At 38.8% G+C, this 16,318-nt stretch overlaps 2 protein-coding genes across 2 annotated transcripts; both read right to left on the minus strand.

Moving 5' to 3' along the window:
* Positions 1-1,744: 1,744 nt before the first annotated feature.
* On the minus strand, positions 1,745-6,277 carry LOC139709800 (uncharacterized). The gene is made up of 3 exons (XM_071621762.1): positions 6,245-6,277; positions 2,964-3,270; positions 1,745-2,396 (listed from the first exon to the last, which is right to left on the minus strand). The coding sequence occupies exons 2-3, from the start codon at positions 3,251-3,253 to the stop codon at positions 1,745-1,747; spliced, it is 942 nt and encodes a 313-aa protein (XP_071477863.1). The 5' UTR covers positions 3,254-3,270; positions 6,245-6,277.
* Positions 6,278-9,604: 3,327 nt separating this feature from the next.
* On the minus strand, positions 9,605-13,373 carry LOC139709794 (uncharacterized). Its single transcript, XM_071621756.1, has 3 exons — positions 13,368-13,373; positions 12,181-12,548; positions 9,605-10,259 (listed from the first exon to the last, which is right to left on the minus strand). The coding sequence occupies exons 1-3, from the start codon at positions 13,371-13,373 to the stop codon at positions 9,605-9,607; spliced, it is 1,029 nt and encodes a 342-aa protein (XP_071477857.1).
* Positions 13,374-16,318: the final 2,945 nt, after the last annotated feature.

Raw genomic sequence — 16,318 nt, forward strand, 5'->3', positions numbered from 1 at the left:
CTCCAAATTACATGTAGCCCTCAATAGGCCGGATGCATAAAAGCTAGCAATTAGATAAGATTGAGAACATTATCTATCTATTACAGAACATGAAATCAAAGCCCACGAGTTCGACATTGAAAACAGGTCCATGAGTCATACAGCTCACGAGTTATACAGCCCACGAGTTCGACACTAGGTAAATAAAGCCCAGTTCGACACTAGGTAAAAACAGCCCACGAGTTCGATAGATACAACACGGGACTTAATGTGTCGGTCTCGTGGGCCTTGTTAGCTTATTGTCGAACTCATGGGCTGTATGACTCGTGAGCTGTATAACTCATGGGCTGTATGACTTGTGAGCTGTATGACTCTCGCGCTGTATGACTCGTGGGTGTCGGTCTCGTGACGTGCACCCACATTAGATGTTAGGATATGGCTTTAAAATGATCGAATTTGTTACTTTCACTCAATTCAGAGTATAATTATAATTCTTTTGATGATTCTAGGATTATAAAAAAAATGAAGGTGTTTTAACCATATCCCCGATTGGAGCACTTTGCGAGAATGTGTGTGTGTGTGTGTGTGTGTGTGTGTGTGTGTGTGTGTGTGTGAATGTTTATTGCAGTGCGTGGTACACGAACAAATTAAAACAAGAATGATTTGCTGGGAGCAAAGTAATATGAGTATACTGTTGACTAGAGATCTCCCTCTATCGACAAGGTGTCAACAGCAATGAATGTTGAAGCATCTACAGCTCATAAACAAGATCATGATTTTTAGACGAGTGTTTTTGGCAGTCTATTCTTAAAGGTATTGTTTACCATTGGGAGCAGTGATTTTAAAAAAAATATTCGAGTTATCATATTTTGATGCATATGTGTCTGTCATGTAATTTGTACATGTATCACAAAATATTCTACCAAATATAAATTTTGCAATGAAGCCTAAAAAATAAGGAGATATCACTATTTTTCTGATTAAACCATAACTGTAGGCGGTTTAGCCTAGAAACAATTTTATTATAACTATCGTTTACATTTTGTATATCTAACAATACTTAACATTGATTGTACTGATTAACATTATTACATTGGTGTCTCCATCCCTATAACTCACATTTTAGAACTATTTTGAAGCACTAAAGCTGGGTTTTCGAGTCTGCAAATGGTAAATAATGCCTTTAAAACTATTTACAGAAGTTGCTGAGATGACGCATTCAGGGAGACTATCCTATTGACAATCTCTATTTCCGTAGAAATGCATCCTTTTGGAAAAGTGAAGCTGAGACTTTTCAAGCAAATGTTGTTTTTTTTTGTGTGTGTATGTTTTATTCACAGAATGAAAGATAACAATCATAGTATAAGCAACGACAAAAAATAAATGAATAAGAAAAAACAGCATATTAAGATACAAAAAATATAAATACTGCAGCATAAATTACAAGAGCAAATGTTTTCATAAGGTCCATATGCTGTTTCCAAATAGCCAAAACAACATCATCAACAACAACAAACAGCAAAATAAAAACAAACAAGTCCCCTCTCTTAATCAACCCAAATTCAAAGTGACTGATGAAGCTAATTCCACTCGATGTGCGAATATTTACGATTATAATCCGTCCTATATTATATTGTCTTATCAACAGCAGTGTATTCCGTGGTCACTTATCTTACGGAATTGACAGACTTTTTTTTTTCTTTTCTTTTTTGCATCTATTTGTTACTTTAACAGAAAAAACGAAAACAGAAGCAAATAGTGTACATTACACTTTTAGTCTTGATTGATAAAGTTCGTCGTAGTATTTCATGACTGTATCCGTGCATCTGATGACGTCAGGAGTCACATGATCCCGAGAAGGCATGGGACCCGGAGGCGCAAATATCCCGGTCGTTAATGCCCTGTCGTAGAAACCTTTGATGCTTCCGATCAAATCCTCTCCGGCAACATTCCATTTATCAGTCAACGCCATGGATGCGTCCCACTTCAACAATGATTCGTCGTAAGGTAGCCCGATAGCTTCGCAGTACTTCGGCAACAGTTCGGCTGGATTCGACAACAGGTCGTCGGCATCGACCACGATCGGGTTACTGTCGAGATTCTCGCGAACATACTTCCAGAGTTCGTAGAGCTCACCGAAAGCCAGCTGGAAGGGATCCATGAATGGATAGTCCCGCCCTACATCAAAAGTGTTCTCTTCTGGAGATTCACCGCGGAGCACGCCCAGCTCACTAAGCGTTGTGTGGGTCGCCTTGCGTAGTGACGTGAACACTCGGAGAGGGTGTCTGATGAGGAATGTGTGCTTGTATCCTTTGGGCAGAAATTCAAAATTACAGCTTTTCATCGCGGTACCCATATCCTTCACGAAAACATGCTTGCCTGTAGAACGCTCAAGGAAACGCTGGATGGACGCGTATCTGCAAGGAAGATTTCAGGTGAAACGACATGATGTTATTTTAGTGCCTTTTGGGTCTATTCTGGTCGATTCATGCTATTTATGAATTATCATTCCTTTTTAAAGGGCATTCTACCGTCTTGATCACATCGAAATATCTGACTTTACTCTGTTCATATAAAAACAAACTTTCTTTTCATTTATTTTCCATAGCCAAATGATACAAAATTGTTACAAACTTGACGATGGAAATGAGTTTCTTTTTCCTCCCTGTAAAGGAGGTGATACGTGGCTAGTAGGTGTGGTCAATTGATGCTGGAGTCACGTTTTATGTACCTGTTTGTTTTGTTTCTGTTTTGGGCTTTCTTTCTTCTTCTTTTTTGTCCACTCAATAAAACTGAGGGGAAGATAAATATAGCTTTAAATGATTAATTGCGTGCATCGTCTGATGGCAATCATGACCAAGACCACTATACGTGTCAACGTCAACCGTCTGATGAATTGATTGTTTTTCACATTATCATAGAGGACGGGGTACATGTATAACAGCGGAAATGGAGCCATGTTGATTGGGTGCATGTATACTTACGACAAGTGTTGAGGCTTGAGGGCGTTGCATCTCCATACGCCCCGAAGATGGTCCGCTGCCTGCTGGAAGAATTTTTCGTTCCCTTCGTATTCCTTCGGGATCGTTAGGTTGAGGTCGCTGGCACTCACTGTCTCCGTAGCCAGGCAGTAGAAGTAAGGTTCGAACCACACCTCGATGCCGTCGATGGCGGAAAGACACTTCGTCACGGCACTGGAAATGGTGCGCGGCACGCACCACATGATGGTACGGCTCCGTGCCTCGGGAGGAGTTCCACTGGGGTCAGACGCCATACCAGCAGTTGGTGTAGCTACATGTGACGGAAATACCCTATTGTCAAAGGACTCCATATTGAAATGCAGAATATCTTTTAATTAACCCGCTGAAGGGTTTTTTGGGCGTTACACATTTTTGGGGTATTCAAATTTTCAAAAAATAAACAAAAATATATATTTTTGCTACTAGGCCTAAATACGATGCAATATATCATTTTCAAGAGAAAATGTTGAATTTTTTCATCTCAAAAGTTTCAGAATGATTTTATCAACTAATTTGACATAAACTGACACCAAAAATGAAATTTGACCTTGAGAAAATAATCATTTTTCAGAAAAATTATGAAAAATTATATTTCTTCTAAGTTTATGCTTTGTTTCTCAACTTTTTGTGGTTATGTTGTAGAGGCACTTGTCAGGAATCTTACATGAAAGTTCCAGTTATTTACCTCCTTTCATCTCTATTTGTATGGGAAAGATTGAAAATTGTCGTGTAGTCCCACATACTATCTTTTTTTGTGGTACATTTTCAAAAATAGCATAATTTGACATCATTTTGCCCCTAAAATTTCACTTTTTGAAGACATTCCTGTTTTTGTTTATTTAGGAGATAGAACTAAGTAGGTTTCAGCTAGCACTTATGTTAAGGGTACAAATTTAGTCAGAAAATGTGAATAAAAATATGTCAAAAATAGTGTTGGGCCAGTAAATTGGCCCTTAGTAGGTTACGGGTTTAATCAACTCTCGTTGTCTTTATTTCAGACAAGCTGGAAATGCATGTACTGCGAATGCGTCGATCTGCGATCACAAGACACAACGTAATCGCTATAAGAATTACTGTGATATTTACACACGCCAAGAGGAGTAATCATAACGGAAGTTACTCAGTTATTGCATGCTTGCCTTTGACTTTGCTGACTATGTAGACAATTGCATCTTGTAATGAAATAATATCTGCATGAACTTGTGAATGACCGAGGTCTCTGTTGTCAAGCGCACCTCATATAGTGGACTTTGTCACCGCTCATAGTAGTTCGACACCATGAACAGGTTGGCTCTGATAGACAGTATAAGTCAATCAAAAAATGATACGATTGTCGCTGCCCTATACTTCTAATTAAAGGGGTGTTCTAGCGCAAATTCAATAGTGTTTGCACTTTGAACAGTCTGAGCTTGATCAGTCATTTTGACCATTGGTAGATATTATTATCATTATCATTATTGTTATTATTATTATTATTATTATTATTATCATTATTATTATTATTATTATTATTATTATTATTATTATTATTATCATTGCTGCTGCTGCTTTGAAAAAATAAGGAGAAATATTACCTGCGTCCAAGATTACTATTCCGTCAAAAAAATTTGATACTTAAAATTACATAACTTTCTTACTACCTGTCCGATTATATTCATCTTAATCTCATCTATTCATGTAAAAAATGGATATCAAATGAAATTCATGTACGTGTCAGCGGGAGACTATAGTAAGGCTAATATCGTAATCTCTTCCAAATTTTCGAATGTAGTTAATTGCGACTGATGTACTGTTTTGTGAAGCAGGCATCGAGGAAATTCTTATTCTGCATCTAATTTTGATGCAACCTCTGTCTTTCTGTTCGTCTGATTTTCTCTTTAAGTCCTCTATTCCATGCCATTTCGAAGTCGACTTTTATTGAAAGGAAATTAAATCATAATTTATACTTTAAAAAAAAAATCAAAGTCAACTTGGGGAATCGTGCTATAAAGGCAACTTTATCGTTGAGTGGAAAGAACGTTTGCAAGAGGTGGTTCAAAGTCCAAACAGTGACCACGATGAATGTTTACTCTATTCAAATAAGAAAAGCAGCTCTGCCACTCCTGTTCTGTCTGTCTGTCTGTCTGTCTCTCGATCAGCCAGATATATGCATGGAGAAAAGACGAAAGAGTAAGTTACAGAGGGAGGAATGACATATACCTATATCTATATCTATCTATCTATCTATCTATCTATCTACCTACCTATTATAAATCGTTCCTCCAATTCACTGTTTCTCTTTTTGTTCAGCCACTTTTTTTTTTCACTGAACTTGATTATTTTATATGTATCTAATTGATGTGTGCGTGTGTGTGTTTCTGCAAGGTGAAACGAACTATCTGAAATATATTGTTCTCTACTAAATATATGTAAAAATTGTAATTACTCGGATCATTAATTGGATAAGGCAGGGACTGGAGAGATGTGAATCAAAGCTCTGAGAAGTGCGTCAGTATATCTAATCATAGGTATTGAAGTAGTTTCCCGTTTGAGGTGGCCAGATCGACGGAAATTCACCACCTCAGGGTTATTTATGCTATAATATGATTCGTGATATAGATATATACCCAGTCAGTAAAAGACTTACCAAGCTGCCCTTTGAAAGAAATAGGGTTATCTCATACACTGATGGAGAGTGGGAAATCTGAGGACATCACATGTTCCTATATAGGCCCCTATACTGATGGTTATGCTCACGCAACTTATTTATGGCTGCCGCTGAACAAAAGAGTCTCGAAACAGCGGAATGGGACGTGTAACCTGTGTGCCGTAATTTGAACCTGCCTGCTTGCCCCTGCAAAGAAAACAAGGTGGAGAATGCTGGTGACGCCTTCCCTTTAACCTACTCTACTAGCTGTGTCCCAAAGGTACATCAGCTCCGGCCACTACTTTATAGTATGCTCTAGTGAAAGAGTAGATGGAAAAGTCCGTCTGTCCGTCTGTTATAGGCACACTCGAGCCTAGGCCTGCCTATACGCAAATTTTAGCAGAGCCTCTTGCATCTTGTCCCAGACATATCTGGACGAAATGTTGCCCTACCATCCAATGGGCGATCCTACCCTGATGGACGCATTCGTCGCCAGTGAAGCAGTCTCCCGTTTGAGGTGGCCAGACCGACGGGAAAACAGCATCAGGGTTTGCCATTTGATTTGTGATTTATACAAATATCCAGTCAATATACGACTTACCACAGAGGTTGGACTTACCGAGTATTCGGCTCCTGAGGGCTGAGAGCAGGTTCTTGGTTCTAGAAAGAAAGGGGTTCACACGTCCTTCCGATACCAAATCCAGCAGCCAAGAGAGCGATATTTTGCAGGGCAGCAGCAGCTGACCTACCCTGCCTCCTATAGTCTTTCACCCAGCCCCCTTTACTAACTACTGAACCCTGCCCTGCCCTGCAACTGTATGCGCTCATGACGCGACCAATCAGGACATTTCCTTTCAAGTCGCTCAGAGCTGCTGTTGATGTTTTGTCACACCTGAAACTCGTTAAAGTCAAATGACAATAAAACTGCATGCATTAAACTATCAATGACAATTGAAATACTCATAGTAAATGCCTATGCTAATTTATTCTATAATACATTGTAGTATGAATATTATAGTTTAACCTTTGATATGTAGGTGCAGGTTTGGTATTGATCTTTCTCATAAAGTATTGTTATACAAATTTTGCCACAGAGTCAACAATGACAAGACGTTATAGTTAAATTGTACACGGAGCCAGTGCAGTGGTTGTCAGCATAGTTCGCTGGAACGGGGCTTCCTGTCACGTGAGTGACGTGACACAGTGTTTTTCGAACTTTGAATGGCGTGGCGTCTGTATGGCTCATCGAAAAGAGGAAGACACAAAACCAGCAGTTAGGATCTGATCAAAAAGAGAAAATACAATACAAAACGATGTCTGAATAGCTACAGTAAGCTATGAGAGATTACAGCTTGACAATGAAAGTATGCTTCGTGATACATCGTTCAGGTCGGTTCAATTCACTTTTATTTCTGAATTCCATTGTCAATGCAGCATTAAAATGATGATCAAAAAATCTTGGCATAATTATTATATGAATTACTTTCATCAGTATACGTTGTATGATATGACATAGTATAATGTAGTATACTCTTAAAGTATATTGAATGTACGCTTTTGAAGGCAGCCAATCTCGTCTGTTGGATAAAAACAAAATTAAACAAAACAAAACAGAATGAAACAAAACAAGTTGAAACGAAACAAACCGAAAAACTATAAAGCTATAATGCGTCGTACATCGTTCATAATGTTTTTTTTTTGCATTTCTTTTTATATCGAATTCTATCAGATTAACTGTGGATGGAAACGATAATGGCGAAAACCAGAGAGCGATTGAGACAATTATATCCTTGACCATATTAATACAGTAATTTTTTTTTCAAATTTCTTCACCAGTGCAGTGCATACAGTACCTCACACAATATGCTGCAGTAGCAGGACCTGATTATATGAAATCATTACGATATGCGACCAAATTCATTTCGACAGTCTCACAAATTGACATAAATCATCATACAAAGTAGTGTAGATTTGTCTCGTAGATGCAAAAGAGAACATTTCAATTTATTACAGAACAAGAAATTAAAGTGCATCAACCATTATTCACACACATTGCGGTTCACACTGGTTTGTGAGCTCAGCAGTGTTCATCCTGGTGCGATAAACTCCTATCTCACACCCTCTTACCATGATTATCCTTAAATTGCTTTGTTAGCACAGTTTGACCTCCATAATCATTGTAAGTTCAATGTACATTTGTACTACGGGTCACTGGAGTGATAAATCATAATAAGATTCGTGAATTTGGTTACTCAGTAGCCGTATATCTGCCATAGATTACTCTGAAAATGTACCATCACGTGCAATGGGTATCGCACATGATGATAATTTTGTATAGGGCACAAAAGTGCATAAGAGAGCAGAATCTAATCCGATCTTTAATACCTATTTTGTAATATTCCCTTTACATAAGGTGTAAATGCTTCAACCTATTTACCACTGGTGACAACTTTCCGATAGAAGGAGATTTCTAGTCACCAGCACTCATAACCTTAATATGCATGCTTGCTTCCAGAAGTCAGTCTTGTCTAAAATTTTTCGTATACCACGCGATGCAGTAAACACTTATAAAAAAACCCAATGAAAACAAACAAACAAACAACAAACAAATTAATCATTCATGTTAAAACAGTCTTTGACACTAAGAATTCCTCTTATAGTATTAGTTTAGATAACGATTCAGTTTTTAACTTTTTACGAGAAACTTAGAAAGCGCTTTATGAAATGTTAAAGACTATACAATTCTAAGAGGCATTCAAAGTTTATTTCATAAACATCGGTTTTGAAATGGCCGATATATTAAAAAACAAAGTAAAACAAAGCGATTCTAATAAAAGGTGGGTCCCACCTTTTGTTATGATAGCTTTGTTTTAGATATCTCGGCCATTTCAAAACATATTTTCGTTAAATAAAATGTGAATTCCTCTTAGAATAATATGCCCTAACATAATTCATAGTAGATTGAAGCCCAATCTCAACCAAAACTGAACCATCCTTTTAGGTTTGTTATTGTTATGCATATCATGAGCTGATTCTTTTTTTCAAATTTTCCTTTAGAAACCAATAAAGTTTCTGGAGCGACGCATACGTATTGAAATTTCAATAACTTGAATGTCATTCCATTTACACGGTGTCTGATGGGGGGGGGGGGGGTCAAATTCACAATGCCAAAAAGCTTGCTGAGAACGCTCATGCCATTAATTATTTCGTTTAAATAATCAAAAGGAACAAAACAGGCTTTATCTCGAATTCTATCATGGAATCAACTTCCTCCAGCTTGGATGACATGAATTATGGGTCACGCGCAGATGTCTTAGTAGTTTTAGTACCTTCGTTCATTCGGATGGAACCTCAAACTGTGAGTCCCGTGGTAGAGTGCTCATAACGATTATGCTTCCTTCGTTGTCACATAACTAAAGCCAAATGCGAGCGAATAATGAGGAGAAGAGAGTGTGTGTGAATTAAATAATATGAAACCAATATCACTTCACGGAAACAGGTAAATCTATTAGTCAAATAATACAAGTATATATGGGTGCAGTCATTTGCGACCACGAGACGACTACATCGGATTCTGTAACTTCAAAATTGTCGTCGCTGCTCTTGTTGAAATACGCTCTTGTAATCAAACTTCTCCGTCGCAGTGTGTTCGCCCTTGCTTCAGAGGGTATAATAAATGAAGCAGAGAGTGTGTCATAGTGTTAGTTCCCTTTAGTTAGTACGCTGTTATACTGGTGTACAATCCTATATATTCGCAACAATTTTCATTATCACATTCTTGCTAATTATCATAATGCCCTTTTTCTTGTACATGTAGTTCGTTCACGATTACATGCATTTGGTTATGATTATAATATGAATGATAACATAATCAGATATCGCGTCTCTAGACTGAGATGCAAAAGATTATATGCAGCATAGCTCCCAATACATTTTACATGCAGAGCATGCATTATAACAGAATGGAAATTCTGTGTTTTTAAACCTTCATCCGGAATTCGTACATCTCCTCATAGTAGGCAATAATCTGGTCAGAGCACCTGGTGACGTCAGGCGTCATCTCCTCACGTGAAGGCATGGGTTTGGCCGACATGAACTCGACACTGCTCGTCGCGGTTCCGGAAAATGCCGAAACGGTCATTCGCAGTTCTTCGGCTTCGATTGGCGCCTTCCAAATTTGAAAGACGTCGAGGTCTTCCCGGAATTTCAGAAGCGCTTCGTCGTACGGAAGCCCGACCGCTCGGCAGTACTTCGACAGCATTTCGGCGGGGTTCGACAGGATGTCGTCGGCATCCATGATGATCGGGTCTTCGTCGAAGTTTTCACGGACGTGATTCCAGACGTCGTAGAGATCCTTGAAAAGGAGCCCGGGTGTCATGTAGGGGTCATCCCGCTCGAGGTCGAAGGTCTGTTCGTCTGCCGCGTCTCCCTCCAGCATCCCGAGTTGAGAGAATTGATCGAACATGGCCTTGCGGTTGGATTTCAGGACACGCAGTGGATGGCGAATAAGAAAGGTGTGCTTGTAATCCGACGGGATGCAAGCCAGGTCGTTCTTTCCCATCGCAAAACCCATATCCTTGACGAACACGTGATCACCCTGTGTTCCTTCCAATCGCTCTTTCACAGACTCGTACCTGAGCAAGGAAGGAAATACAGATAAACCCACAAAAATATAGCGGAAATCGCATCATGACAATATTGCAATAGTGAATATGAATTTGATCACTTAGCTGTTACAAGTATTTTGAAAGAGTCAAGGAATCTTTTTTTTTTCAATATGAAACTCGCCATTTCAAGAAGAGCAAAACTCTGTTGCAATTCAACTTGATAAGTGCCATCGACAATGTTTATTTCAATGTCAGCGTCGCTGTCGATTCAGTGGTATGAAAGAAGAAGGGGGGGGGAACAGCGACTAATTAGCAACGACATTATGACAATTAAAATGAAGTAATGTCAAAACCTCACATGTCTCTCATAGACCCACATTGCTCCTTTTGACATGAGATAAAACGAAAGGATCGCTTATATTGCATGATTTTATTTTTATTTATTTATTTATTTATTTATTTATTTATTTATTTGGGAAACTTTTTTTTTGGGGGGGGGGGGACGCGTAGCGCCGCTGAAATACCGACCCCCGGGACAGACGCAAACCATGTCATTTATTTTTAGTGAGATTATGTAAGCATGGTGAAAGAGTTGATTACATTCTCATATGCATAATGTGGCTGAAACCAATATCATTTGGTAAACATCACGAGTGAGCATAATAACTTGACACATCATTGCACATGCACATGTGGTATCAGATGTGGTTGCGACAATATTATTCGATAAACACAAACCTGAAATGGACAAGTTCCATATTAGGTTCTACTATGGAGCTTCGATTACTCTATGACAACAAAGTCATGATCAACTTCCGCCAACTTGAACGTGCATGTTTCAAAATAGCGCTCTACAATTTACTATAGTACTTATATGAACAGGTCCTAGAAAGGAATGATCCAGTGCACGGTTTGTCCATTATTGGTGCGATTGTTGAAGTTTAATCATCTAAGCATGGCGGGAGGAAGTATAGTATCACTTGACGGGAACAAGGAAAATCTTTCATCCGTAGAAGTATTTCTGTCCGGCATGTGAGGACGGAGCTGTGGCAATCTAAAGTGAATCTCCATTCATGTTCGAAGTGACTCTCAAAACAAATAAACTAGCAACAACTAAACAGAATCGTAAAACGTTTATCAAAAGTTCAAGAAAGAATACGAAAGTCAAGCAATGTTTTCAAGAAATACTGGTATCGGACACAATCGCATTCAGGATTAAATGATGATAATTATTATAACCACTTAAACTTTCACTGCTTATGGCTTTCATACAGAGTTTCATTGCATTCATTTGCAATAAATGAAAGTGAAACATAATTGATTGGCTTGGAATAATTCAAGGCACACTATTACGATCAAATCACGACTTTTTCTGTGTTAGAAGGGGAGTCTGCTTTGAAAGGTCAGTCATACGTAGTTGATCATTTCTGAAAAAAATGTATCCTTTAGTTCAAACGATTGAAGAGAATTATGTGGCGATAACATCACGTCGTGTAATTTCCATACGTTACGTGTATGAGTGATATCAATAGTTCCTTAAAACGTTATTTTCTCGACACATTTCAGTTTCCCTTTAAGATTATCTCACACGGGTTGCCGTTGCAATGCTCAACTGTGGAAATTTCTGAAAACAAACTTATTGTGTTAAATTTCAGCTGATTCCCTCTTGTTCACTTCTTTGCTTTAAAACACTGGTGTTGCAAGAAAAACCTTGAGCACATTACAAGGTGTGTGTAATTCAAAGTCATGTTGCCATCACTCTACATGAGTTCGTGACATATTCTTGAACAATCTTAAATTGTGTAATCGTATGAGGTATGTACGATCAACAGTTACGCATTGAGTGTCGTTTAGACCAAAGAGATGATATCCTTGTAACATATAGCTATGATACAACCAATTAATCAAATTTGAGCAGGCCTCTTTTCAAGCTTGTCTTTATACTTACGCGAGATGATCCGGTTTAAAAGTGCAGTGCGAAAAACTCTTCAGCAAGTCGGCTACTTCCTGGAAAACGTCCTCGTTACCATGGTAACTTCTGGGCAAATCGACCCCGAGTCGCTTCTTGGCGTCGAGTCTGGCAACGAAGCAGAAGAAGAACGGCTCGAACCAGACTTCGAGATCCTTCGTGGCGGTGAGACACTTCGTCAACGCAGAGGAGATCGAGCGAGGGACACACCACAAGAAAGTGCGGCTCTTTCCTTCCGCCATATTGTTACCGGCTACGATTTCAACTCGGTGTCGTCTGGTCGGATCGTCCGGCGAACTTGAGAGTGAATTAGTGAAACTCTGCAGTTGTAGAGCACTCTTCACCAACTAATTAAGCGCCACAACATAAAATGTTTCACCAGGGAGTTACTAAACAGGAGAGGAAGGCAGAACCTCTCATTTTGTACCAAAGCTCCGCGCCGCAGAAAGGTTACGCGCCCTTTGCTTAGACAAAAGGGAACGCTTCTGTTAAAAACCTGCATCATTCCTATAAATGACAGTAAACCCACTTATCTCTATTAATAGCAGAGATCAATGAGCAAACCTCGCCAACAGCAGGTCGCTGTCCCTTTCATTTTTTTTCAGCGATCTCACAAGTGTGCAAAGAACAGAACGCACGAATGAAAATCAGTAGAATTTTACTTCTTTATTGTTAGATAGTATACATGAAGAAATAGTGAAAAGCAAATGATGTTATCCGTCAGATTTAACATTCAAACGCTCAACTTGGCGAACAAAATGCACGAAATGTGCGCAAGACCGTTGAATGTAACTTTTCATAGCTAATATTTTTTTATTTTTTCATTCTTTTTCCTTTTTTTAATTCCCTGGGCATTAATAACAAGATTTGAAAAAAAACAAACAAACAAACTTTGAAAGATTTGTATCGTAAAATAAACATGTATCATCTGAAGTTCCGCAGAGGATTTTTAACATTTCCTCTGAAATATGGCTCAAAATTTGTGAAATTAAACATGAATCATTTGGCCGCTATCTATACCCAAACGCTGTCGAATAGCAGCTAGTGGAGCAGGGAACATCAAAGCCAGTTACGCATAATATTGTCATGCTACAGATCCTACGCAAAAATTCGCAAAAAAAAAAAAAAAAAATGCGAACAGATTCCACTCCTTCTATATATAACACCTTCATGGTTTAACTTTATAGTGCACCAAAGCTTTCTATAGACAAGCGGAAGAGGTGGTCGTTAAGCTATCAATGCGGTAATTTACCGTCAGACAATGAAAAAAAAAAACAGTTATAGGCACTTTGAACCGAGTTGAATTATGTGAATGTTAAACCGAGGGTATGTTGAGCTGACAGAGTTTTCCCCAAACGCAGGAAAGAGGGGAAAATACTCAGATGTTGTTGCACTTTGAGTATCAAAATAAGTTAAAAATAGGACAGCAGCAGACATAGCAACCAATATGAAGTCTGCACTCGCTATAACGAATAACTGAAGAAGTCTTTCTAGAAAGTAGAAAAAAGTGAAACACAGTTATAAATGAAACAGGCAGTTATAAAAACATTGGAAAATTATGAAAGGATAATTTTATGAAACATTCTCTGACAAGACTATCCATTCTCTTGGTCAAAGTTTCTGTGATTTAGTTATCATAATCATGCAAATCATTGTAAATAATGTGATTCTTTATGATTGTTCTACTAAAACATAAATAATATATTTTTTCCTTTATTCCTACCAATTTGCAGATACGGGCTTACCTACGTATATAAACATACATGTAGGCCTATTTATCCTGTTTCCCCAGACCCCTAGCCAAAAAAACTGTGTCAGTGTCAGCAGAGCTCTTAACATAATTTCCTAGGGGCATATCCGGACAAAAAGGGCGGAAAAGTCGCTGTTGCTATCATGTAGAGAGAATTACGCAGTTAGTGCAGATGCTTTCTCGATATGGGTATTGTCATCTTTAAACAAATTTGGTTGACTTTGGCTTTTTGAAACACAGAATAATTCGAACAGGAACTGTGGGTAATATCCCTTTTCTATTTTTAGGCTGAAATGATAATATTGCCGGCTTTATTCTGTGGGAATAACGTTGGCCCGGCACTGCACTTTGTTTTATTATTATTATCATTTTTTTTTTAGGGAATGTAAAAAACCACCAACGTCAGAGGATCGATATCAACATTGTCAACACCATCACTCCATCAGTGATACGTCGGTGTCATCCACGAGTTAGAAACCCGCGATTCATACGACCCACGATCTAGAGATTGGATAAAAAGGCCCACGAGTCATTTCGGCACACCCACGAGTCATAGAGCCGGCGAGATAGACACCAAGTAAAACAGGCACACGAGTTAGACAATAGGCAAATAAGACTTTGTGTCTAGCTCGTGGACCGTGTAGCTCGTAGGCCTATTGTACTTGATGTCGAGTTCGTGGACTGTGTGACTCGTGGGGTCATCCCACTAGACCGACACCCACGAGTCATACAGCTCACGAGTTCGACATTGAAAACAAGTCCAAGAGTCATACAGCTAACGAGTCATACAGCCCATGAGTTCGACACTGGGCAAATAAAGCCCATGAGTTCTACACTAGGTAAAAACAGCCCACGAGTTCGACAGATATAACACGGGGCTTAATGTGTCGGTCTCGTAGGCCTTGTTAGCTTCTGTGTCAACCTAATGGGCTGTATAATGACTCGTGAGCTGTATAACTCATGGGCTGTATGACTCGTGAGCTGTATAACTCATGGGCTGTATGACTTGGTGAGCTGTATGACTCGTAGGCTGTATGACTCGTGGGTGTCGGTCTCGTGACGTGCACCCTGACTCGTGAGCTTGTTACTAGTAACTTGTTGGCTGTATGACTCGTGGGTGTCAAGCTCGTGAAGTGCACCCAATCCATCACTCTGTGATGCCCACGGGTTCACTTTAGTTATTAGGCCTACTATCAAGTAATATCTGTTGAACAGCACAAATGTCTGCACTCGTAGCAAAATGTGTCACATGCACAATGTGAAGAAGAACACTCTCGTTAGACGGCAACAACGGTTCTATGACATTCGCTCCTGAGACAATTGTTCCCATGAAATATCTGAACGCTAAACCAAACATAAATTCTATCCACAAACACAACCCTAACCCTAATCCTCACATCAACTTAACCCAAAACTTTATCACAACCCTAACCCTAACCCTAAGTCGTTGGAGAAAACAAGACCGGAGCAACTGTTGCAGGAGCAAATAAAATGTTGTGTCACCGCTCACAACAGACCAACTATTCTCAGTTCAGACTTCAAGGGAGAACATCTTGTGTGAAGGTAATGGTCACCATCTGAGTCTGCATGAAAGATTTCCCGTGTCTATCAAATGTAACAATGCCCAAGAATTGACACCATTGATGGTATTTCTCTTCCCATCCCCATTTTTTTCTTTTCCATGAAAAATCAAAGCAAAATCAGATTCCCTTCACACAGAATGGACAGAAAATGTGTCAGTTTAGCCTTACACTGAACACTGAAATGTAAAACAAAACAAAAAACCAGTAACTTTGTACTTAAAGACTCCATTTCTGCTTTGTTTTGTTTTGTTATAATCTATTTATTCATTTATTTATCTATTTATATATCTATATATCTGTTTATTTGTTCATTTTATTCATTTATTCATCCATCCATCCATCCATCCATCCATCCATCCATCCATCCATCCATTCATACATTCATTCATTCATTCATTCATTCATTCACTCATACATACATTCATTCATTCATTCATTCATTCATTCTTTTATTCATTCATTCATCTATTCATTAATCTATGTACACTGTATTTACTGAGTATGGTCTGGTATTGCCACTGCTACCTCTTAGTATGACTCAGTGTTAAGGCTCCATAATACAACTTCACCTGTAACAGACTATCCATCATGCTGGTACGTGTATTCATCAGTTGACAACTAGTCAGAAGTTGGTGAACTGTGAGGGCCGAAAGTGATTTCTGAAGACACACAAAGACTAATGATTTTTTAATCAATTTTTTTCTAGGGTTTGTGCAAAAAAACACGGCATGCCACCACCGGAAGAAAACACAGGTTTCCTATCATTATTATTATTTTTTCTGAC

The sequence above is a fragment of the Diadema antillarum genome, unplaced genomic scaffold (genome assembly GCF_040938485.1).
Source record: "Diadema antillarum isolate AM-2024a unplaced genomic scaffold, OU_Dant_1.0 seq00001471_RagTag, whole genome shotgun sequence".
Taxonomy (NCBI): domain Eukaryota; kingdom Metazoa; phylum Echinodermata; class Echinoidea; order Diadematoida; family Diadematidae; genus Diadema; species Diadema antillarum.